General features: G+C 37.7%; 1 protein-coding gene across 1 annotated transcript; it reads left to right on the top strand.

The window, feature by feature from the left end:
• Window positions 1-12,480: 12,480 nt before the first annotated feature.
• Window positions 12,481-17,095, top strand: LOC149184941 (bidirectional sugar transporter SWEET1-like). Its single transcript, XM_089417750.1, has 6 exons — window positions 12,481-12,662; window positions 12,753-12,789; window positions 12,890-13,109; window positions 13,183-13,341; window positions 15,767-15,886; window positions 16,483-17,095. The coding sequence occupies exons 1-6, from the start codon at window positions 12,629-12,631 to the stop codon at window positions 16,711-16,713; spliced, it is 801 nt and encodes a 266-aa protein (XP_089273876.1). The 5' UTR covers window positions 12,481-12,628; the 3' UTR covers window positions 16,714-17,095.
• Window positions 17,096-26,953: the final 9,858 nt, after the last annotated feature.

A 26,953-nucleotide genomic window follows, 5' to 3' on the forward strand; every position in this document is an offset into this window, starting at 1 on the left:
AGCTTGAGCATCAACACTCGGTGAAGGATGACTCCCTTCCGTCCGAGCCCCTTCCATTCTTTCCTAACATCTTTGATGAACCTACCATCCATGATTTTGCATGTGTGTCTTCATCCATGGATGCACCCATTGTTGATCACTCGCAAGACTCGCCGAATGTTGGCCCATCATTCAACAATGGAGAGGATAAGTTATTCATTGAAAATCCACTTGATCTTTCATCTGTCTTTTCTGGAAACACAGAGGATGAGTTTGTTCACTTCTCATCTACCCCTCTGTTTGACTCATTTAATCATGAGGATGCCGATGAATTCATTGATTTTCTGATCATGGCAGTCATGATCCATTTGTTTCCATATTTGATCACGATCATGACTCTATCACAATTGATCTTTCGAAGCCACCAGTTTATGATGATCTACCTAATGATGAAGTTGAAACACCCAAGACTGTCGAGGCACTTCATCCCAAGTTGATGGTTATGTCAGGTCCTCGCTCTCTTGGGGTTAGTCTTACTCTCTATCAGGAAACTATTCAATCACCCAAGGCTCCTCATTACTCATCTATATGCATTGAAGATCCGTCTCACACACAGATCACATCTTCTCCATTCGAACTGCACGATCCCATCGCTCATGCATTGGAGGAATCTTACATTGCAAGCACACGTGTATGATGCAAGTTATCTTTGTTTCTTTAATTTTCTTGCATGTCTCTGTCAAGAGTGTTCTTATGCTTCAAAGTTGCATGCATTGTCACACATCACTATGATATGTCCACAGACTACTCATCATGTACATGCACTCACTTATGTCCTGTGGGCACTGTCAAACACGAAGTGTGGTTATCTTCATTGTTATATCTTTCTTGCTTGCTGGTTCGCACAACTGGGTTGCTCGCGGATGAGGTCTTCACCAACATGTGTCTACCAATGCACTGGTGGTTGCATTGGAAATACCACTTCACATGATCAATCCCATGCGCTGTTAGTGTAGGAGTAGGAGTAGTGTTTTCCTTCAGTCAGTTTGCTTGCATGCTTGTTTTCCTATTCTCTTTGTTTGCTTCTTTGCTTCTTTGTCTGCTTTCTTGTTTGCTTACTTGCTTTTCTTTCACTTTCTCTTCTGCTTTTGCTTTGCTTTGATGTTTGTTAGTTCATTTGTTTCGTTCGTAGGTTAGTTTTGCATGAAACCATGTATGACTCTTGAAACGAGCTGGGTGAAGTACAAGAGGGCTTGTACAGCTATCACTACTTGGCTATCTGTCATATTGCCTCTATATGAATAACTTGTTACATTCAATGCATGATATGCCAAAGGAAAATACGTACTGTTTGAAGTGAACCTTGGTGAAAGCACAACGCTTGCACACTAACTAGTGTCACCTTCTCTAGTCGGTTGTTTTTAGGTTAACCCTTGTCAGCTCAATCAAGTAGAGTAAGGTGAGGGGGGAAACCTTAACAGACACATCAGAGATATAAAAAACTACTTCTCTATTGGAACAACCTCTTCTGCTCTCAATAGGCCAGGATCCTTCTTCCACCTCTAAAATGAATAAGTGCTATGCAAAGTTACAAAAAAGAAAAAAAATGAAAGAGTTTGAAACAATGAAAAATGAATAAGGCAAAAGAAGAGAAAGGCTTCTTTCACAGAGAGGTGATGCAAGTAACTCCGTTGGGGTACTAACTAGGCTCACTGGCAACGAAGCCATGCTTTTGTTCCTATGTGACTCTGTCGGGGTACTATCCAGGCCTACTGGTAGTGGATCAACACCAGAGATGAAACTAAGACTCTGATGACTATACTGCTTGTGCACCCATACACCCCTCAACCCAATTCGAAACAACTGTGTTTATTTGGCTTGGAGTGTGTGTCAATCAACCAAGAGTTTGGCAGATGCTACATCTTTCAATCAAACTAGTATGAAACCAAGATGATCTGAGAACTGAACAATACTTCCAGAGGTGTTAGACTTTCTTTTCATGAACAAGGTCCATTCAGAGAGTTGGAGTTCTACCATTGTGTCGCCAAGTGTTGTAGTTGCTACAACCACCATCCAAAATTTTTCCTTAGCTTTGTTTTGGAGCCTCCCTACAAATTTTTCATAGTAGGTTGTCTTGCTTCGTCAAGTTCACAAGCTTCAGTGTTTTGCTTGCACAAAGGTAGCCTGTCGATCACATCTCGATGAATTCACCTCACAGGCTGATCACCCAGACTTTTTCCAGCTACAGGATAAGCATCTCCCCCAAGAAATTGTGCAATTCTAGAGGGAACCTAACCTTCCCTCCAGAAATTACACAATCCTATCTAGTAACCTACTGGGCTTCAGAATTGTGTAATTCTACCAGTTAACCCTTAGAGAGAAAATTGTGCAATTTTCCTCAGCAAGGCTACTCAGCACAGAATCTACACAAATATGGGTAACAATGAGTTGCTCTGCCCAGAAATTGTGCAAATCTCCTGGGCAGTCAACCCACCTCCCAGCTAGAAATGCACATTTACTTCAAGAATTTGAACAACCTCTTGCATGTGCAGCTGAGTTGACCAGTTCCCTCCAGGACCGAGCAAAACAAACTTGCATGCATGGGTTTTTTCTCCCATGGAAACTTGCAAAGGTATCTCTTGTTTCAAGGATCTATGTTAAGTAGTTGGAGGTTACATGCAAGGATCATTTTAGAAACCTCCCACCAAGTGTCACTTTCCCTAGATTTCTGGCATGCGCGTCACAACCTTGACGTTATCAAAAATCATCAACTGGACATCACAGATCTCATTCCTCACATCAACGTTTCATCTCTGACATCCCACATCACATCTAGGAGTAGTCGGCACATTCAGCTCAGTTGTTTTGGGGTAAGCCCTCTTCCCATGCCTTGTGTTGCATTTCTATCACTTTTTGTGTTTTTGCTTGTGTGAGTATTGTTTGCTTGATTTTATTGAGTGCTTATTGGTGTTTACATGTGTGCTAGCTTGTCCTAGAACTATTTTAGTTTTCGTTGTTATCTCACTGTTGTCACATGCATGAAATTGTTTTTCACGAACGCTCGTTGATTCAGCGAATTACTTCATCCACATGCATGTTGATTTGTTTACTAAATCTTTCATTCATGTTTGCATGCACTGTCAATCATTTCTTCTATCACTTAGTGTCGCCATGCATTCACTGTTACATCTGCTTTCAATTTCCCGCCGGCGAGTCTGGGTAGTCTTGGCCCAGACTCTACCTCACCAAGACAACCTTGCGCAATCGTGAGAGGGAAGTCTTTATCTTCCTCTTAGAAAACTCGCATTTCTACCTAGTGGCAGTCCTTTGAGACTGTTTTGCATATTTCTGAGGGATAATCGTTGCTGGCCAGTAAATTGTGCAATGTAGTCGCTGAGCCTGTAGCCATTGCCAGTTGAGATTACACATTGCGCAATTCTAGTAGTCAGCAACCAGACTAGACTATGCATTATACAATTCCAGCAGTTAGTCAGTCTCCCAACAGCCTAGATTGTGCCTTGCGCAGTCTTGGTAGTCAGTCTCCTGACCTCCTGACCAAAATTTTGCAACCTTCATGATCAGTCACACAGGTATGTTGCAAGTCAGTTCTCAAGTACATTTTGGTTTTCACTTGACAGATTGCTTTCCTTGAGTGTTGCCATGTCTCTAGGTATTGGAGGTGTTCATCTACCTCTCAGGAGTGCAGGTACAATGGTTTCCAAAGGAGAAAAGTTGGAGACACCATTCAAAGCACACCTGGAGACGCAGTCAATCAAATTTCTATGAGCTTGTCTCATCACGAAGATATCAAGTTGTTCGTAGACAAGGACATCAAGACATGACAACAACGGCATCACAATGAGCAACATCATGAACAACAACTGAAGGTAGCATATTGATTGAAATGAATGCAACAAATGCAACGAATGCAATGAATGAAAGAGGAAGGTTGTTGACAACACAGAGGTGGAACAAAGTTGCAAGTTCAAATAGATCCACTGATGATGAAAGAAACTTTAGAGACTCAAGCTATGAGGTGACGGTGTGACATGAAGATCGCGCAAAGACAGAGAATGGAACAAAGAAGGAGTTGCATGGGTTGAAGTAGCAACTCAATGAAGAACATGAAGTTGCATAGTCAGACGAATGAGTTGCAGCAGGAACAGGAGCAACAGTAGGCGCAACATGCACTCACCAAAAAACTGTGCCCGTACAAGTTAAAGATCCATCCCAGCAGCTGGCACGGAGCAGACATGGTGAGCAGTATTTTTGATTGCATGTGAGGGATTCAACAACATGCATGTCATTGTGCAAACACATGTAATCCAACCCATTCAGCACACTCACCAAGGCGAAGACAAGAAGTAACTCCAACTGGAGCTGAACATGTACTTCAAAAAGTTGATGGGCATGACCACCAGCACACACTTGAAGATTAGCATGAATACTATGTGTTAGTGTGTTGTTAGTTCAGCCGCAGCTAAGAAGACCATGCCCATGTTAGTAGACGAGTTGGATGAAGGAGCCGAACCAATGCAGCGGTTGCAACGGAGAAAAGAGCTCACTTCAACAAGATGTCACCATGAGGTGCATGCACACCATCACAGACGACCAAGCTTGGCATCAGCTCACCACCTTCACCATCACAAGCATGCCAAAGAGTTGGTCTCATCATAATGGACCAAGTGTCAGTGATGTCTTGCATGGCTTTCTCAAGCCATGTTGTCTCACATGAGTACATGTGCATTGTAATGTAACGTCATGTCAAGTGTAAGTCAAGTGTCAATAGTTGGATGTAACAGTCATAGAGTAGATGAAGAGTCATGAGGGTAGATGAATTGTCACAAAGGGGAATGTCAAGGGTCACCCCACCCTTTGCTATAAATAGTCCCTCATAACTCATTGTATGGGCTTTTGGTCAGCCAAGCTTCTGATAAGACTATCTTGAAGAAAGCTTGGATGGTATTGTAACACACCTTGGCTTCTACACTACATGGAGCTATTACATCTCTTTGGAGAAGCAGACGGATGTGGTTGTAACACTTCGTTGTTGGGGCTAGCAGGTTTATATGGATGTATTATATAATTGAGACTTACACTTCTTTATATAATAAGAGCCAACATGTTTTCATGCATATGTTGTTATTGTAGTTGGATTGCTCTGATTGCTTAGCAATATATGCTGTTTAACTTACATATTTGTGTAGGAACTACTTCATATGCAATTATAGGAATCTTGTTGAAGATGTGCGGTTGGTTTAACCATCACTTTGGATTGTCGACTAATCTTCTTTCCAGCTTGTGATGCATCTTCGCTCATGTGGTCCCTTCTCAGCTAAGTACTACTACAGGTTGCTAAGTGGCGCACTCATCTCAACCCCCATGTGTTAGAACCTCTCATTCACCTTCCTTGACTCACTGCAGCGGTCACACCCTTGCTACTGCTAAAGTTATCTTACTTGCTTCTGTGGGACATCGTGGTTAAGGCATTACCTCACGACCCACTGTTGGGACTCCTACACCAAACAGTCTGAAACCTAATTGGGGCTTCTTATGGGGGAGATCTCCTTGACATGTTGGTGGGTCTAGCACCATCAACACCACATTATCAAGAAGACCATTTACTCTGAACAACATAACTGGCACTCCACTTTGACAAATTCTTTATGGGCCAACCGCATAACACCCAAACCCTCTCTGAACACTTCGCCATACTTCCTAGTTTGTGGGAAAGAAGTCATCCTTCCACCAAACATCTACTTGCCTACTCTTCAATTGTCTCAAGAATCCGAAGGTGAGCCTTGTTTGCTAATTCAGTGTATAATGGATACACTTCACAAGTTACTGGAAGAAAGGATGAAATAAAAAGGAAAATTCGCACTCCATCAGAACTGTATTAAGAGATAGTTCGACAAGAAGTCTGCAGGGAATGCTAACTTCGATGTGGGTGACTTGGTCTTGAAATGGGACAATCCCCATGAAGACAAAGGCAAGCATACAAAGTTCCAGTCCCTGTGGATTGGTCTGTATACTATCCAGGAGAAGCTTGGCCCACACATGTATCGTTTGCAATCACTTGATGGGAGGATTGACAACCTTCCTGTCTACAGCCATGATCTCAAACACTACTTTCAGTAAGTTAGGGTCGTGCCCTGCGCCATGTACATAGTCTATTTACTTCTTGTTTCCTTTTCGCTTTGCTTTACTATTTTTGTTCTGTTTTGTTTTGTTTGTTTAGTATCATGCTATTTTTTGTTTTGTCAATAAGTGTTGCCCTCTACTGAGTTCTGGCTTTTGAATGAGTATGTGGCTGAGATCCAAAGAGTCTTGTGACACTACAACACTTGGCCAATCCTGTGTCTGTCTTCTATGTGCTTGGTTATAACCTTCGTTCGATAAATTCTTGATGGAAAATACGAGCCATCTGCAAGGGAAGGTTTGGTCAAACCATGAATCTGTGTCCACACTAGTAAACCCCATGCCTATACTCATCCTTCTGCTTTGTGTGTTCAAGCTCATCGAACTACTAGAAACGGAGAAGGGGAAAATCTGAATGAGAAAACATATGTGAGAGGTCTTAATGGATTTTCTAAAGGAGCAACCTCTTTTGCTCTCAATAAGTTGGGATCTCTCTTCCACCCCAAAAATAAATAAGTGTCTATTCATAGTTCTCTTTTAAAAAATACAAGGACGAAAGAAGAGAAAGGTTTCTTGTGGAAAGAGGTGAAGCATGTAACTCACCGGGGTACTGACCAGGCTCGCTAGCAGTGGAGCAATGCTTGTGTTCTTGTGTAACTCCATCGGGGTACTGTCCAGGTCTGTTGGTAGCGAAGAAACACCAAAGATGAAAACTTATACTCTGGAAATTTTAAAATCGTGAGCCAAACTACCCTTCCCGATTTTGAAACACTGTGATCAAGCTGCAACTTTTTGTTATGTTTGACTGAGTTGGAAAAAGGTGAACCATGCCTGTCGATGGGGTAAGTGGGGAAGCTAAAGTAACCCACACAACAATTCAATACTCCTTGGTAGACCAAGGCCTTATGTTGTCAATGGACCAAAAAAGAGAAGCTTTTATTCAACTAGTGTGTCCACAAGTGTTGTAGTAGTTGCGACGCCCTCCAAAATTCTGGCATGCATATAATTTCAGAGCCTTCCTTGGGTTTTTCCTTGATGTTTGCAAACACTTAGCCTCATCCCATGAGCTCGTGTCGAGTCTTTGCACCCTCCTCGCTTAACCATTCATCGAACATCTTTTAGCATGACATCACAATGTCATGCTTGTAATCATGTTTTGGCTATGTTGAAGGTTTTTCTTTGTGTGTGAAAGTTGTCTCCACTATGAAAGTATCTGTCGCACTCATACACAAATTTGTATGCAATGTTGCGCAAGTTTCATCACGGTCATTCAACTATCTATCGCAAGTGTCCCACTTGTCGCTCGCACCCATTGGTCACTCACACTAAGCGTATGTTGCCTTCTTAGTTCGAGGAGTCTTTTCATCGACTCATGTTGATGTGTGTTCGCAAGGTCATGCATGCACGAGTTCACTCATTCACACACTTAGTCATTTTTCTAAAGATTTGTTGACCAGCCCACCCTCCATCAACCAGAATTCCATTGAGTTGCACTGCATAGTCTCAGCCATCAATGATCATGTAGTGTTTCCTAGAATTGTATAGAGCTTGAGGTTACCTCCCAGATAGCATGCGCTGCTCAATCCTAGAATCGACCTGACTGACTGTCACCCAAAATAGTGTAAAAGTTTCCCAAGAAGCCATCTCAATCTACATCATCCGCAAGCCAATCTATCAAGCCTCCTGCTACCCAACCAGAGAGTTTGACCAGGAAATGACCTCAGGCTTCACTCCCCCAAAAACATTGCACAGAAGTTGTCAACATGACCGCCTCTGCTGACTAAAGAAATTTCCTATACATGAGGGATAGGCAGCCACTGCCTGTCACTACAATGTCCCTGAAAATCATGCAGTTCTATCAGCGAGTGCCTCTGTCAGTTGGCCTGCTGCTCCTCCTGAAAACTACATAGTTCTCTTGGGATGTCCTCCAGCTGCCTGACACCTAGCCCAGCCTAGAAACTACGCATGCATGCCCTACAAGTCAGCCTCCTAGTTATGCGCAGTTTTAGCCAGTAAGCTCCCATAGCCCGCTACCAGTTTCCCTAGAGAATTTTTGTAGTTTTTACTGCCAGTGTCCACCTTGCTGCCCACAATGCCTCCCTGGAAGAATTGCATAGTTCTGCCTCCCAACTAAGCTAGATCCCACAGAAGGTCACTTCTGTTTCAGACTGCTCATCCCAGCTTTCGAGTGACCTCTGCGCAATTCTCCTTGACAGTGCCCCAAAGCGCGCATCCTAGCCTAAAATGTTTTCTGCGTAGTTACAGAGCCTTGTCCTCTCTCCTGGTCACCTACACCCAAAAACGAAAGATTTAAGGATTTGATGTCGTCTCGTCATGAGTGATTGCAGATACAGGTACATGGATGAGACATGGTGCAATGGTGAATGGGATGAACAAGGAATGCATGTTAGGAGATGTGTTCACAAATGGATGAATAAATGAAGCATTCCAAGTAGCAGTGAAGGGGATACATGCACCTGCAACATCAAACGAACACCAAGACCATTGAAGACTCCGCACACCTTGCTATGCAGAGGTGAAGCTATGATACACAAGAGCACACTCATCACTCAGCAACACTGCAACTTGACATGGAAACCAGCATCAACGTGAACATACTAGCACTATCGTGTTGAGTCATGTCATGAGTCATCTCGGCCACATCACTATTGTGGGCCATATTGTTGTAATCAATGTAATGTAACGGGGAAGTCTAAGAAACCCACATGTAAAGTTGAAGAGTCATGTAAGTCAAACAATCATGAGGGAAGTCGAATAGTTACAAGGGTTAGTTTCACCCTTGGCTATATATACCCCTCATTTGTACATGCAAATGACATTTTCACTTTGGCTACTCCCACATAGCCTTGAGAGTTTGTAGCCTTTTCTTTGAGGAGCGAGCAGTGGCTCCAACGGCCACTATCGGGGTTAGTGATGTATGGTGTACCGATGTGTCTTGGAACTTTTACTTAATTCAGAAGCCTGTGAACAAGCCATCATGTTTTCATACATGTATTGTATTCATTTGCAAGACTACTCTTTGGATGCTTGTAATGCATGTTTCTTTAACTTGTATTAAGATGGTTGAACTATTTTGGTTGTTTTAGTACATATGATGTTGGAAATCTGTTGTATCAATTTTTAACGTTGTCTCGTTGTGTCGATTATTCCGCCAGACACTCGACATAATCATTCCCATAAACTTGTTATAACGATCGTCGCACTCGTGTGAACTATTCCGCTGGGTGTTGTACATGCTATCTATTCACCCATTGTTTATGACTGTTGCATTCGTGTGGACTACTCTACCAGAAGCTACACAAGTCTTGTTGTGTTGTGTGTCTCTAACAGAGTTGGGACTATTCCCTTCCGACTTGATACTCACTCTCACCCTCTCCCTCTACAGTGAAATGACCTTGACACTAGTAACACTAAGCACTCACCAAGAACGCGAACCTTGTTGTTCGAAGACAAAGTAAACCACTCTCATTTGCTGACAAGCAAGAGCTAAGGAAAATATTTAAGATAATGGCAATCGGACCATCATACAGGATGGGACTCCTACACCAAATGGTGTGAGGTCTAGTTGGGATTTCATACTGGGGAGATCCCCTGAATGTTGGTGGGTCTAGCACTATAAAAATAGAAAGGCATTGCATGTGATAGATATTAGAGAATTTGGTCGTGTTATCTATCCACCTTCTAGTAGATATTTAAGTAGGGTCTATGGGATAATAATCCCTTTGCCATTGAGTAAAATTCGAAAAATCACTTCCTAAAACTGTTTCAAACTCCATTGAAAAGTTGGCATAAAAATGTTATGTCTTAGATAAGTTATTGGGGAATAAAGAATGGAAACACCATACAAAATGAACAATCATATCAAAAACATTATTACATTTAGATGTAATAAGAAATTGTGGTGGTATAAAGAATAAGAAGGTAGAAGACAAATAAATTATTATAATGAGGTAATCATCCATAATCTAGGATATCAAAAGTATCTTGGTGTTTTACCGCTGCTAAAATAAGAACAAACTTTAGTGAGATGCATAGTGAAAGAGGCCATTGAACACTAAAATACCACGGGTTGAATTGTATACACATATCAAATCATGATTTTAAAACATTTATTACAATACCTACATTTGGTTTAATAGCTAAAATTTATTTTTTTAAATTACATATTTTTAATTATTAAATATGCTCAATATATGTATCTCTGTGTTTTTTTTTTTTTTTTCTAATTAAGACTAACCTAAGTACCCACGGGGGATTTGAACCGGTGACCTATCACAAGGAGTGCCTTAACAAGGCACCCGTTCACCATCAATCCAAAGCCCTGTGGGCATCTTTGTGTTTAATTAATCATTAAGTCTTGGCCAAATTATTAGGGAATAACTGAAAAGATTATTATACAAAAGGAACAATCATAGTAAAAATATTATTACTTTTAAATTTAATATGAAATTGTAATGGTATAAAGAATTAGCAATGTAATACAAATAATATATTATTATGAGGTGATCAACCATAATCTAGAACATCAAAAGTATGTTAGTTTTCCAACATTATTGAAATACTAACAAATTTTAATGAGCTACATAGTAAGAGAGATCATTGAGACATTAAAATGTCATGGGTTGAAAACACTCATCTAAAAAACTATTAAATATTGAACTTTCAACCCATCATTATGACACTAAAAAACTATTAAATATTAAACTTTCAACCCATCATTATGACACTAAAAAACTATTAAATATTAAACTTTCAACTCATCATTATAACACTAAGAAACTATTAAATATTAAACTCTTTCTCTAAAATTAGTGTATATAATGACATCACATCATAATTTTAAAAAAATTATTATAATATCTACCTTGTAATTTAATTAATAAAATTTATAAAAGAATTATTCTTAATCATTAAATACCCTTAATAAATAAATATATATATATATATATATATATATATATATATATATATATATACAAACTTTCTAGAAAAAGAAAGATAATACAGTTAATGAATTTTATAACCATGAAAAATATATATATATATAAAACCATGGATCATAATAAATTGCCATCTGTTTACCAAGGTGGTGCAAATAGTTAAAGATGAAACAATGATAAAAGGAAAGAGCAATAACGATGATAAAAGGAATATATATTAAAGAGGTTTCTCGGGAGTGAATGTCAAACTCTCTGTACGGTAAGTGGAAAACCATTGATAACGATGAAGAATCAGTTCATCTCCTCCGGACGACATATGGTCCTCATTCATTCGTGATTGTTTATTTGCTCCCTGCCATCTGGTTAAAGGTATTCAGTGCGGTCCCATTTCAGCTTCCATTTTGAGATTCACATGATATTATTCTCTTCAACAAGTATTACGTGTTCCAGTGGTAAAGTGTCTACCCGTGAGATTCATATTCGGACCAGGTTATGTCTCAGTACTTTTCACATCCCTTTTCACTTTTTCGAAATCTTAGTCTGAAATTTTAGTTGTTTTGTTAGTATTTACGCCAAATTAGAGTGGAATAAAACTTTTAATTGATTTTATCTATTAAGAGAAATAGCTTTTTCAATTTAGATTAGATTTTTTATTTATGTTATGAAAATAAACTATACTAGTTGGATTTATCAATCCCAAAAATATTGATGTGATTGATCTGAAAAAGTTATTCTCTAAACATTATGAATTGGCAGGATAAATTTATTAGTTGTTTCAAATCTTATCCAAAAAAAACTGAGGATAAGAGTTATTTTTGGAAAATGAAACTGAAAGACATCCCATACATAATCTATCTTAGCACAATTTTAGTAATAAAATCTTTTTTCCATCCAACATGAGAACTAACTCTAACTTGAACTAATATTAAACTGTATGTATTCAATCTGGCTCCCAAAACTGGAAAAGAAAATAACCCATTCGTTCGTTCTCACATATTGCCTACCATTTTCTCTTTCCACTTTGTGTGGACGCAATCCCAAACGAGCAAAATGAAAATAATAATAACTCACCTACAACAGTCCAACATGATATGTAGGCAGTCAAATCGTCCAACAATAAGACGGGAAAGTAACGCCAATCCCCATGAAATTCCTCAGAGACACGGAAGGCAATGCCATTTGTCATTAAAATCAGCGGGGACCCGGGCATAACTGATGACTCATGAGGTAGTCTTATCACAAGAGGAACCACCACACATTTGAACTTTGGGTCCTACAGAGTGTGTATACAGGAATTCACGTCTTTGAACTGCAGGTGTCCTAGTACGATTAGGGTTTGGTATATTTGTATACAGTGCAAACTAGCTGATATCCTACCGCGAGAACTATATATAAGTTGCCTTCCATTTGGTTTTGTTCATGGTTGTCACTGGTCCTCTGGAAGTTTCATGAGTGCCTATGTACTGAACTGTTTCTACGTTAATCATCCCTTCTGGCAAAGTGCATAGGAAATCTATCATCATCCAGCCGAACGCAGCGAAGATAGGAAAATGTTGATTGCACATTTCATTTTCGGGATCTTCGGTGCGTATACACGCTTCGTCGACTTTAATGTCTTGGTTGCATGAAGTTTTTTGCAGGTTTCTTGATGTATAATTTCTTGTTTCATGACAGGGAATATCACTGCACTGACACTCTTCTTAGTTCCCCTGTGAGTTTTCCCCACCCTATGTTTTCTTTTAATGAGAAAGTTTATCGATGCTCATATAATTCCAAACAGTTTCTCGTTTCTGATGTGACTGGCACTGCAGAATTACGTTCTGGCAGATAATTAAGCAGAAATCGACGGAAGAGTTCTCTGGATTTCCTTATATTTCCACACTTTTGAATTGTTTGCTCTCTGCATGGTATGGCCTGCCGTTTGTCTCGCCTAATAACCTTCTTGTGAGCACCGTTAATGGAACTGGAGCCGTCCTGGAACTCTGCTACGTGATTGTGTTCCTCTTCTATATTCGAAACAAGAAATATAGGGTAAGTATACTACTGATTTATAAATTACATTTGAGTATGGTGATCCCCATTTGAATGGTGGTGGATGAAACAGGTGAAGATATTTGGCCTTCTGGTCGCTGTGCTCATTTTCTTTGCAATGGTCGCCCTGGTATCACTCTTGGCATTGCACGGGCATGCAAGAAAGTTATTTTGCGGCTTCGCTGCCGCCATATTCTCCATCTGCATGTACGCGTCTCCACTGTCAATTATGGTAAATCTCTCTACTTCGTTCTCGGGAAAATGAATTTTTTTTTATAAAAGATGTCGAGGATCTCTGGAAAAATAAAGATGATATGTGATTCAGTCTCATCAGAAATATATCACTTTGATCAATCTAAAACAGGATAAAGCGAGGATCTATTAGAACCTAGAGCGAAAAAACTCTGATTGCAAAAAGTTGGAAGCTTAATTTCTGACTAACTACGATATTCCATTACTACTGTTGTTGTGTACTTATCTTTTTCTGCGCATTCCTCGGTAGCTTCAACGTTCCATTATGATGATGTTCTCTCTCCTTCTGCGCATTAGCATTAGTTCTTCTGGTTGGAATTTCACACTCACTTTATTGGAAATTGATAAGTGAACTAATGATCACCCTAGGATCTATCCCAGACCACTCAAAAGGCAATGAAAGTTGTTTTGAAGTTTATTAATATATGTGGATTTTGGTGGGACAGAAAACTTAAATTTGGTATTAAACTTTTAGCCTAGGTTGAGTTCTTACTTAATATATGTGGATTTTGGTGAAGTTTATTAATATATGTGGATTTTGGTGAAGTTTATTAATATATGTGGATTTTGGTGGGACAGGAAACTTAACTTTGGTATTAAACTTTTACCCTAGGTTGAGTTCTTACTTGAGTTTGAGGAAGTATTGGATTTCACATTCACTTTATTGAGAATATATTATTTGAATTAATAACAATTTTTATGAGTAAATTTTGCATATATCAATTGAGTGTTGGATTTTTACACTCAATTGATTAAGAAATCCAAAAATATTATATTTTCACCCTCGCATTTAGATTTTTACACTCACCTGGTTAAGAAATCCAAAAAAAAATAGTTTTTCACCACTTTTACTTCTTTTAGTTTTAGATACACCAAACACTAAATTATACCACTTCTACTTCTACTAGTTTTAGATACACCAACCACTAAATTATGATGGTGTTGACTCCTCTATCAGCATACACCAACCGCTAAATTATGATGATATTGACTCCGCTTGAGTTGTTACACTATCTTCTTCGTATGAGTTCTTCTAACATCACCATCGCCCGCCATCGCTAGATCTGTATATGGCAACCGTTTCACTATGATGCTGTCAGAGGCAAGAAAGGCAGTGTATTTCTTGTGAACCTGTCCTATATGTTTTGGTTTTTTATAAACTAATCCATATCAATCATAATTAATTATAACAAACTTTACCACTTTTAGAAAGACTTTTATCACCCTGCAAAGTCGCAACCCTTAAGAAGACGTTAATCATTCAAATTTCCACTCTACCCAATTATGGAGTCGCCCCATTCCATCCCAAACCGTTATGAAGAGGTAAGTTATTCAAATTTCCACTATTCCCAATAATGGATCCACCTCTTTCCATTCCTTTAGCAACCATTAGACATTTACAGGCATACTTTCTGCGTTGAACCTTGTTTTCCGGAGGAAAGAAAGTAAAACATGGCACCGCCCCATGCGCCAACTTTCCCTGCAAATGCCAACATTCCTTTATTCCCCTAAAAGATATTTTCCCTTATTCTTCGCTCATATGGTACGGGAATGTAATTCGATGGTAACGGTTTTCCTTTGTGATCTTGTACTGACCACATGCAACCGTTTTAATTCCTTCGATTAAAAACTTGTCTGGTATACAGTGAAAGACACGCATTGAGCGATGGGTCGTTTCTCCGGCATTCTTTCGCTATATGCCCTGCGTAGATCCCTTTCTTTAAAAATCATTATTCCAAGAAAGAAAGTAATGGTTCGATAGGGAAGTTTTCTGATTGTAAATTGTTTAGCTAAAGAGACACAGTAAAGGGCAACTTAGGACACTGTAAAGGGGATTGTAACTGTGTATTATTTTATTTACATTATATAAAGTTGCGGTAAAGTAATATTAGTGAATATTATGGCATATTTTTGGAATATTATAAAAATTAATGGAAATTAGAGATAATTATTTGATGTTATTTGTTTGATAGATTTTGGGTTGGAAGTATGTCTTAACACTGTTTCTGTTTTGGTTAAGAGTCTGATCTAAACATCCATCAGGAATTCTGTTGGCTAAGAGTAAGAGGTAAGGAAACAGGTTAATTAATGACCCAAGACCCAGAAACATTTGTCATGAGTGAAAGCCTTCCCAGTTACTGAACACCAACTAAAAGTTAGTAGCATAATTTTCCTTAAATAACAATAAATAAAAATAATAAATCAACCTACTAATTTATCAACTAAATTGTATTCTTTTAGGCAACTGATTTGTTTTTCCAAACAATTATCCGCTCTGAACTTTAGCATGTGATTTATGGTGATAACACAAGGACGCAGTATATTTAAAAATGGAGAGCTCGAAAAATGAAATAATGTTTTATATTTAAAGTTAACTGAAGTTTTGGAACTTCCATGATGTGCAGAGGTTGGTGATTAAGACGAAGAGCGTAAAGTATATGCCGTTCTTCCTGTCTCTCTTTGTCTTCCTATGCGGCACCTCCTGGTTCATATTTGGCCTCTTGGGAAACGATCCATTCGTTTATGTAAGTTAAAAAACGCTTTCGTTCCAGTAACATAGACACTTTGTTAGATATCTTGGATAAACTATTTGGTATTTTTGTTGGTTATCTTGAATAACCCAGTTGCTTAGATATATAAATTATTTGTTATTTTTGTTGGTTATCTTGAATGACATCGTTGCTGTTTCATGAATGAATAAGATTGGATTGCAAGATTTGGGGACTAAATTTTCTGGCTTAACCGTTGGACTATATCCTAAAGACTATTTTTACCTTTGTTAATTACGCTATTACTATATAACTCTGTGTTGATGGTTGGAGATAATTACTCCAGGTTATATTCTGTTAGCATAGAGTTTTAGGGGCTTTATATACAATCTAAATTTAAAACGTGTTAGTCATGCTAGTATTTTAATTTACAAAGTGTAAGTAATACTAGATTAGCATATATATTCTTAGTGTTTTTGAGCCTATTTAATTATGTAGTTTGAAACAATTGAATGAATGCAATTTAGTGAACAACAGCACTCCAAACAACTGGCAGCAGGCCATCTTCCCCTAACAAGATGCTATATTAAAAAATAGATCTGTTAATTCTAAATGGATTTATGGATCCACAGGTACCAAATGGGGTTGGAAGTCTGTTGGGAGCAATGCAGTTGATTCTGTACGCTGTTTACAAAGAATGGAGGAAGAAGAGCGGTAAGACATCGTCTCCTCCTGTACAGGAGGACGGAAAGGCAAGGGTTGAACACATGACCGCATTGGAAATGGGATCTTATGGGCAGACAAAGGAAATGGGATCTTATGGGCAGACAAAGGCCGATGGTCCTCGTCATGAATGGTCTTGAATTTCATAAGCAAACAAATCAAAACTATGGCACCAAGTCGTGAGGCTGAGGGAACACCCTAGCACCAAGTCGACTTGAGATTATGATGGTGCATTTGTGCTATTGCGTTTAAAGTTACAATAAGCTGCTGAGTGCGGAATTCCTGAATAGGGAATATGTGTAGATCTATGGGCGTGCTGTATGCTTAATTTCTGAAAGTGGCTTGAGAGATCTCAGTGATCTTAGTTTCTGTGGCTTTGAGAGATCTCATTGTTCTTATTGTCTGTGGCTTCAAAGATCTTCAAATCTTGATAATGTAATTATGTACCCAAACTTAAATAATGTGGTAAAGGCATCCTTTTAACCAAGGTATGATGTTTCAATCCCAGGAAGTTCACACTGATGGACGATGGTGTCAATTGAAGTACTGAAAATTCGTGTTCTCTTAGTATTTCTCGTTAAAGATATTTTATATGTATGGGATTTTATCGATTCGTTTTCTTCCGGGATCTGTGACTGCTAATTTAACAACTTTTATTGATAAATTTATGTGTATTTGCCAATTGTAAGCGTATACCAATGGTACAAATTGTTGTTTGACAATAATCACCACTGTTCATAAGACGGAAAAGTACAGGCGATTAATCACATTTGTTCCCTAGTTGGCGGTAGAACGTTTGTAATTAATTGTCAGGAGTATAAATAAGAATAAATGTCAATGGAGTAGAATCTTCTCTTTGAGTATAAATTTTGCTAATTTTGAAAATGAAATATCCAAGCTGTTGTGTTGAGCGCTATCTGGAATAAAATGTTCGAAAGGAAATGAAACTTGCCACCTGTCAGTTAGAAATAAAAAAGGTAAATATCTGTGAAATGTGAACTAATTAATAGTAAAGTACTTCAGTTGAAGGTTAGAATTAATTTGTGTTATTAGCTTTTACTTTACTTGAAGGTTAGAGTTAATTGCAATTTTAATTTTTTTTGTTAGAGATCTTAATATATATTGGGTTTACCTTTGAGAGTTCTATGAGAGGTAGTGTCATCCATCTATTTCCATGAGAGGTAGTGTCATTCATCTATTTCCATGAGAGTTCCATGAGAGGTAGTAGTAACTCACTAATTTCTCATGATTTTTGAGTAGTCCACTTAGCACTCATTGCATCTGAATTAGCACTCAAGAAGTGAGGAAGTGAGATTGAAATTAGTGAAATAAATCACATAGCGCCAATCATCACTTTCGGGCTTTCGGGGTTAAGCGCACTTGAGCCAGAGGCGATTAAGCCCAAGAAGTGATGATTGACGCCCAAGAAGTGATGATTGACACCCAAGAAGTGATGATTGACACCCAAGAAGTGATGATTGACGCTATGTGATTCATTTCACTAGTTTCAATCTCACTTCTTCTAATATATATTTTATTCAAAAATAATTTTTTGGTAGTTTTATTTCTAATTTTCTATTAGTTTAGTGAGATTTAATGGACATAATTCTCCATAACACATAATTTCTTTGGTGGAGGGAAATTTGTTTTTGGTATTTGTCATTAATTGACAAATAATTTTAAAATAAAAAAGCTAATTTTGTGAGTGGTGTTGGAAAGGCAGAGGAGACAAAGCATGAATTCACACAAAACATGAGTTGCTGCTCTTCTATTGATCACACAAAACACAAAACAAAGCATGAATTCACACAAAACATGAGTTGCTGCTCTTTTATTGATCACACAAAACACAAAACAGGATAATTACAATAAACCTAGTGAAGGGTATTTAACCTTTTCCAACTAGCTAGTTGTCTAAATTATTTTGACATGCAATCACACACTCAAAGTCGTCTATCACTTAACTCAACTTAACTCAACACTCAACCACTCATCACTCGGTTAATTTACACTCTTTGTTTATCCAACTCCTCATACAGGAGTAATTATCTTATTTTAACACTCCCCCTTAATTATGATTGTTAAACTAAAACATGAATCATGACAACTCAAACATGTCTATTGGTCTATGTCTCAGCAAGGCTTACAACACTCAATTTATTCTATGAAACTCAAACACATCTTGTGCTAATGACTTAGTATGTCTCAGCAAGGCTTACAACACTCAATTTCTTCTATGAAACTCAAACACATCTTGTGCTAATGACTTAGTATGTCTCAGCGAGGCTTACAACACTCAATTTCTTCTATGAAACTCAAACACATCTTGTACTAATGACTTAGTAAATATATCAGCCAATTGATCAATAGATTTACAAGGCTTCAAGTGAACTTCTTGATTGCTCACACATTCTCTAATAAAGTGATATCTAGTATCAATATGCTTGCTCTTATGATGAAACACACTATTCTTGGATAGTGCAATCATTGAGGTGTTGTCACAATATATTGTTGTTGATCCTTGTTGTTTCTGCTTAAGTCCATCAAATACTCTTCTTAACCACATTGCTTGACATGTTGCTGATGTTGCTGCTACATATTCTGCTTCTGCTGAAGAAAGTGTCACAATGGGCTACTTCTTATATGCCCGTGAAATCACACCTGAACCAAGGTGGAACACAAAACCAGAAGTGCTCTTCCTATCATCCAAACTGCCTGCAAAATTGCTATCTATGTATCCAATCAAATCCTTTTCTTCTATGCTTGCATACATAATGCCACAATCTCTAGTTCCTACTATGTATATCTCCATAAATATGGAAATCAAACCTCACTCCTTGCATGATATCCGGTCTTACAACTGTGAGATACATGAGGCTGCCAACCAATCTTTTGAATAGAGTTGGATTGACATATGATCCTTCATTTTCCTTGCTTAACATTGTACCTGTTGCAATTGGTGTAGCGACAGGTTTGCAATTTTCCATCCTGAATCTTTTCAACAAATCTTTGGAATATTTATTTTGACAAATAAAAATTCATTTTTCAGATTTCTCAACTTCTATGCAAAGAAAATGTTTCATGAGACCAAGATATGTCATCTCAAATTCTTTCATCATGGCTGCTTTAAATTCATCTATCTGAAAATCACCTGTAAAAATCATGTCATCAACATATAAGCACAGAATCAAAATCTGTCTATTCTCATTTACCTTTGTGTATAAGGTAGGCTCAATGTTTCTTTTACAAAATCCATTCTTAATCATGTCGCTGTCAAATTTGTTATCTAGGCGCTTGCTTCAGTCCATAGATCGCTTTCTTCAACCTGTAAACTTTCTCTTCGTTACTCTTTACTTCACATCCTGGAGGTTGCTATACATAAATTTATTCTTCTAGAATTCCATTCAAGAAAGCTGATTTCACATCCATCTGATATACTTTCCACTTGTTCTAAGCTATTGTGGCTAGAAATTCTCTTACAGTATCCAATCTGGCTACCAGAGCAAACGTTTCTCCAAAGTCTATTCCCGATTATTGCGAGAATCCTTTTGCTACACCCACTTCATACCAATGAGATTTTTGTCCTTTGATAAATCAACCAAATCCCATGTATCATTCTTTTCAATAGCTTCAATTTCTTCATCCATGGCTTGCACCCAATTTCATCTATGATTGCTTGTTCAAACGAAGAAGGTTGGAATGACAACAATGCAAAATTTCAACTAACATCCAAATCATCATAAATATCTTTCAAACTTTGCATCTTTCTCTTACCATTGCTTGATTCATCACCTAATTGATTGCTTGGATAATCTTAATATGTTGATCTACTTGAAGATCCATGCTGCTCTGAAAATCTTGGAGTCCTTGTTGGTGTGTCTCTGTTTGATGTCTTCCATTGTGATTCTTGCTTCTCCTTTTCTGCTACATCATCTTCTTCCATCAGTGGCACTTGTACATCAACTGCTTTGTCTATAGTTCCATTCCATGACTCTTGTTCTTTGAACAGAACATCTGCTAATTATGGTCTTCTTTGTGATAGGGTTATACAATTTGTAATCTTTTTATTTCTCACTATAACCAATTAATATGAATTTTTCACTTTTATCATCCAATTTGCCTCTTTGCTCCTTAGGCACATGTGCATAAGCTACACATCCAAATACTTTGAGATGAGATATTTTGCAAGACATATCTGACCATGCTTGTTCTGGTACTCTATTCATCATACTCTTTGTAGGAGATCTATTGATCACATAAATAGCACATGCAACTGCTTCTGCCCAATACTCGTTAGACAAGATTTTGCCTTTCAATATGCTTCTTACCATGTTCATAATTGTCCTATTCTTTCTCTCTGCTACACCATTCTGTTGCGGTGTGTACCTAGTTGTAAACTATCTTCTGATCCCATGTTGTTTGTAGTAATCATGGAATGCCTTTGAGTCATATTCTCCACCACGGTCTGACCTTAATACCTTGATCCATTGATCACTTTGATTCTCTACTAAGGCTTTTAATTCTTTGAACTTTGCAAAAATTTTAGATTTCTGCTTCAAGAAGTAAACCCAAGTCTTTTTGCTGTAGTTGTCAATGAAAGTGAGGAAGTAGCAACTTCCACCAATCGACTGTGTCCTCATAGGTCCACACAAGTATGTATGCACTAGCTCAAGAGGTTGCTTTGCTCTGTATGCAACTCCCTTTGGAAAACTTTCACGATGTTGCTTTCCCAAGATGCAACACTCACAAGTGCTAACAAGTTCTTTGATAGGAGGTAATCCTCTGACCATCTATTTTTGGTGTAACAATCTTAAACCAGAAAAGTGCAAGCGTCAAAATCGAAAGTGCCATAACCAATAATCATCAGAACATGTAACTGTAAAAGAACTCACCTGACCACTGTAATTCAAAATTATAGGAAAGAGTTTTTTTCCTCGTCATCTGCACCTTCACTATTAGTTTCTTACTTCGGGGCTTGTCATATATAACAACTTCTTGACTGTAGGAATTTACAAGATAAGTTCCTCAGATAGAACACCAAAGGACATTGCTCACAAACAGATCACATATCAATACGCCAATGTTATTGACGTGGTTAAAACCCTTAAAGAGGGAAACAGTCCATGTCCTGAGACGATGCGGCCACTTCAGGCAATTTATTAATAAAAGAAATAAAATTTACATAAGCTTCGCTCATGAACAGTCACCCTACAAATGACCCTCCATGCTCTTTAAATAGAGATCATGGACTAATCGAGTGTTAAGCCATGGATCAAGTGTCAGTAATACTGAGGAGATAATGAATCATCGGATCACTTCATGTCTAGAACATATCGTGATCATTGGATCATAAGTTATAAATGTACATAGTAAAGAAACATGCTTTACCTAACTCTACACTAGACCAAATTATACTTAACTATTTCCTATGTGTCAGAATATCCTAACATCCCCCCTTAAGAACAACTTGGGATACGATTGAAGGATGTACAAATATGACACAATAGGAGAAGGAAGGAGGCATTAGAGCCTATCCTCCCTTAGTGACAACTTGCTGAACTCAAACCATAAATCAAAGTTTAGTAAACTTCACCTCTATGAGACCCTTTGTAAAGATGTCTACAACTTGATCATCGGTTGGCCAATATTGCACTTCAAGAACATTGTCATGAATGAGCTTTCTAATGAAGTGCATGTGTAGTTCAATGTGGTTATTGTGTTGATGTTGGACTGGATCTTTGCATAGTTGAATGGCACTTTGATTATCACACCAAAGTGTAGTCGGATGCTGCTACTGAAAGCCAAACTCTGACAGGATCTGACGAATCCACAAGGCTTCCTTACTAGCTTCTACAATGCCACGATACTCTGCTTCTGCTGAAGAAAGAGAAATGGAATTTTGTTTCTTACAAGCCCATGTAATAGGTCCAGAACCAAGAGTGAAGACATAACCTGTAGTAGACTTCCGATCATCAGGGTCATCAACCCAATTAGAATCAGTGAAACCAACCAATAGAGGAGATGCTTCTGAACTGTAATGAATCCCAAACTGAACTATACCTCGAACATAACAAAGTATTCTTTTAGTTGTGTTCTAATGACCTTCATGGGGGTTTTTCATAAATCGAGCAATAAGACCAACAACAAAGGAAAGGTCAGGACGTGTATGGGTTAGATACAAAAGCTTTCCTACAAGCTAATGGTATAAGGTAGCATCAACTTTAGGGGAAGTACAAGTGACTGAAATTTTGGCTCCATACTAAAAGGGAGAAGGGGCTAGCTTAGAGTCTTCCATGTGAAAGTGGCGTAGATGATCACAAGCATACTTGGACTGGGAAAGGGAAATACCTTCCCTGGTTTGCAAGACTTGAAGACCAAGAAAATAATGCAAGTGTCCTAAGTATGTCATTTCAAACTTCTTTTTAAGGTTGGACTTCACATGGTTTATAAGGTTGGGATCACTACCAGTAAGGATAAGATCATCAATATAAAGAAAAAGAATGATAAGTGCCTTACCCACTTTCTTGGTGTAGACAGTATTGTCAGAATGACACCTAGAAAAGCCAATATCTAAAAGAAAACTATCCATTTTGGCATACCAAGCCCGAGGGGCTTGCTTGAGACCATAAAGGGATTTCTTAAGCTGATATCCAAGGTTAGAGTTTGTTTGTATAAAGCCAATAGGTTTTTCCATATAGATTTCTTCATGCAAGTCCCCATGCAAGAAGGCAGATTTAACATCCATCTGATGGGCTTCCCATTTGAAAGTGGAAGCAAGGGAAAGAATAAGGCAGATAGAGTTCATTTTGGCAACAGGGGAGAAGGTTTCAGTATAGTCAATGTCTTCAACTTGTGTAAAAACTTTAGCAACAAGACGAGCTTTATTTTTATCAACTTTTCCATCTAATCCATATTTGGTTCTGTAAACACATTTGCATCTAACAAGTTTTCGTCCCTTTGGAAGAGGAACAAGATCCCATGTATCATTTTCCAATAATGAGCGATATTCTTCATTCATAGCTATGTCCCAATCTCGATGGCTTGAATCTTCTACAAAGGTTTCAGAATCATAATTCGTTGAAGCTTGAGCCAGTAAAGAAGAATCTCTATCGAACTGAAAACATGTATGTCGCTGATCTGTAGGATCACTTGCAAGAGCACCTATTGCATCTCGAGTAGCATGGACCCATTTTGGAAGCTAAGGAGATGAAGGAGGATCCTGAGAAGGCGGGGGAGGATTGTCATCCTCACTTTCATCATCTGAAGAAGAAATACTTTTAGAATTAGAAGGGATAGAGAGAGGTGGCACATCCGCCGAACTAGGCTCATAGGCCGATATATTTTCAGCAAACTATACATCTCTTCTAATGATAACATTTTTGGACTTAAGTGGAATAAGTCTATATCCTTTGACATATTCATAATATCCAACAAAAATACATTTTTCACTCTTAGGTTCTAAAGATTTATGTTTCTCATCTGGAATATGGGCCCATGCTTCACTTCCAAAAATATGAAAGTGACTTACATCTGGTTTAATTCAGCTCCATGCTTCTTCTAGAGTGATATTCTTTAAAACCTTAGTAGGAGTGTGATTTACTATGTAATTTGCACAATTAATTGCTTCTGCCCAAAAATTAAGAGTAAGTCCTTTAGATTGAAGCATACAATTAGCCATTTCCTTTAAGGTGTTATTCTTCCTTTCAACTACACCATTTTGTTGTGAAGTATATGGAACAATATATTGCATTTGAATTCCATGCTTAGTGCAAAAGTTGATGAATTTGTTGTTAACATATTCTCCGCCATTATCTGATCTTAGCTTAATAATTTGATGTCCAAATTGTTTCTCAACAAAGGCCTTAAAAGCCAAGAACATGTTAAAGAATTCACTCTTGAGTTTTAAGAAGTATACCCAAATGCATCTGGAGAAATCATCAATGAAAGTTAAGAAATACTTGTAGCCATAGAATGAAACAACTGGAAGTGGAACACATGAATCACTATGCACAAGTTGTAAAGGGGCTGAGGCGTGCCAAGAGGCACGTTTTTCAAAACTATCCTGATGATGTTTTATGAGTACACATCCGAAACAAACACCATCTGTGCAAGATACCATAGGAAGACTTGTCACCATATTTTCTTTACATATATTTTGAAGGGAGCGATAGTTTAAGTGACCAAATCGCTCATGCCAAAGTTTGCTCACTTCACCATTATGAGCAACAAATACCGAGGGAAGTGTTGATGACCCAAATTTGTTAAACTTATAAAACCTTGTAGAATTATCAACAATGCGAGTAGCTAAAATCTGTCTAGGATCTCTTAGGTCATTAATTACAACATCGTGAGGTGAAAATTCAATGATTTTATCTTCATCTAAATGAGTTATCTAATATACAAATAGAAGGTTGTAGGATAATGTTGGAACACATAATACATCATTAAATTAACCATTGTCTAGATGAATAGTTCCAATCCTTACAACACTAAGAGATATATCATCACCAACATATATATTTTTGGTGTTACAATCATTTAAAGAAGAAAACATGGCTTTGTTTTTGGCCATGTGATAAGAAGCTCTAGAATCAATGAGCCACTCATGAGAATGAGAAGAAAAAGATACATTAAGTGCATAACCAGACCGAGATGCTTGACAAGCATATGCAAAAATTGTTATTCCTAGAGATGAAGTTGAAGTTGAAGAATGATCCAAATGGATGTTATGTTTCTTCATTGCTGCTTCCAAGGCTTCCATCTTCTTAAAGCATTTGGATTCTAAGTGGCCATCTCGATTACAAAGTTTGTAATGTCTATTAGTCTTCTTCCCTTTGCTTTTATTTACATGATCATTTTGTTGAATTGATTTTTCATTTTGAGACTGAAATTGCTTAGGACCCTTGTTTGGTTTATCATGATTCTTTTTAGGATACTGCTTCTTAGGATTCTTTGAATTTGGTTGTTGCTGGGTGGCCAAGGCTTTCTTAGAAGAGTTTCCAAGATTAATAAGACTAAGATGTAAGAGTTTTTCTTGTTCTCTTATCAAAGAATCACAAAATGCATCAAAAGAGGAGGACTTGTAGTCTTGTCCTTGAGAAATGAAGGCTTCTCTAGTAGAATGGAAGGTGCAAACAAACACAGAGTAGGTTGGTCCCAACTTAGTAAGAATGGAATAGATAAGGCTACCATCTTCTTTCTTAACCTTAACACCTTCCAAGAGAAGTATAAGGGTCTTGGTCTTGGAAAAAAAATCTTCAATGGAACAAAAATTATTGGGGTCCAATGTAAGCAACTCATTTTCGAGTTGATGGGCTCTAATTTCATTTTTAATTCCAAAAAATTTAGTGAATTGTTTCATTGCTTCATTACGGGTATCAAGTTCAGCGATATGGAATCTAAGGGCTAGAGAAATAGACATCCTATCAACCCACATGCTTGATCTTGCCTATTTTCCCATTTGGCTGCCTTGTCTTAATCTTTAGGTTTAGCTTCTTGGCCTGAGGCTATTTTGTAAAGACCTTTACTTCTAAGTAAATCCATAATGTAGGACCACCATTGGAAGTAGTCGATGCTATCAAGAATAAATTGGCATGGACTTTCCATTTTAATAGAAACTGAAGCTGTAGATGCTAGAACTAAGTGTTCCAATGGAAATATCTCAAAAAATTAGGCCAATTAAAAAAAAAAAAACCTCTGAAAACGGTTTCCAAATGAAGAAGTTATGGATTTTTGAACAAAAGTTGTTGAAGATGCCGACGAAGTGCGTGAATGTGCGGAAATGAATGATAATGTTATATTTAAAAATAATACCCCCCTTTCCAAACATAATCTAATTAGCTCACTTTAAGAAAAAAAAAATTATGTGACCCATTTTTATAAATAAGTGAAAGCCACTTTTACAATAGTACTTTATGAGTTACCCACTAGATTGTAACTTCAATAAAAGATAAACAGACTTTAGAATTATAAGTGACTCACTTTTTATAATGGGTAAGAACACTTTTATGTAAAGTAACTTTAAAACATAAGTTACATGTGTTTTTTGAAAAAGTAACTCAACAAAAAAAAAGACTTGAACTCAAGACCTCTATTCTCATAAAGTAACCTTGGACCAAGTGAGCTAGTTTAAAAGGTTAGTAATTTTTGGAAAAGAGGAATGAGGTTCTTTATTTTTAGTCACTAAAGCTTTGGGGTGCGTACTTACTTGAAAAAGCTCCCTTTGCTTACAAAACAAAAAACCACACAACCCAACATTGATATACAAATAAACCAAACCTTATGGCTTGAAGTTAGCTTTCACCAGAAATTAAATATTTTCCTCAATGTTTCTAATTTTCCAAGATTATAGTAAGACTCGGTGGAAAAGAGCATACGCAT

The sequence above is a fragment of the Pinus tabuliformis genome, chromosome 3_2 (assembly GCF_031772625.1).
Source record: "Pinus tabuliformis cultivar Carrire ecotype Pingquan chromosome 3_2, CPIR1, whole genome shotgun sequence".
NCBI classification, from domain to species: Eukaryota; Viridiplantae; Streptophyta; class Pinopsida; order Pinales; family Pinaceae; genus Pinus; species Pinus tabuliformis.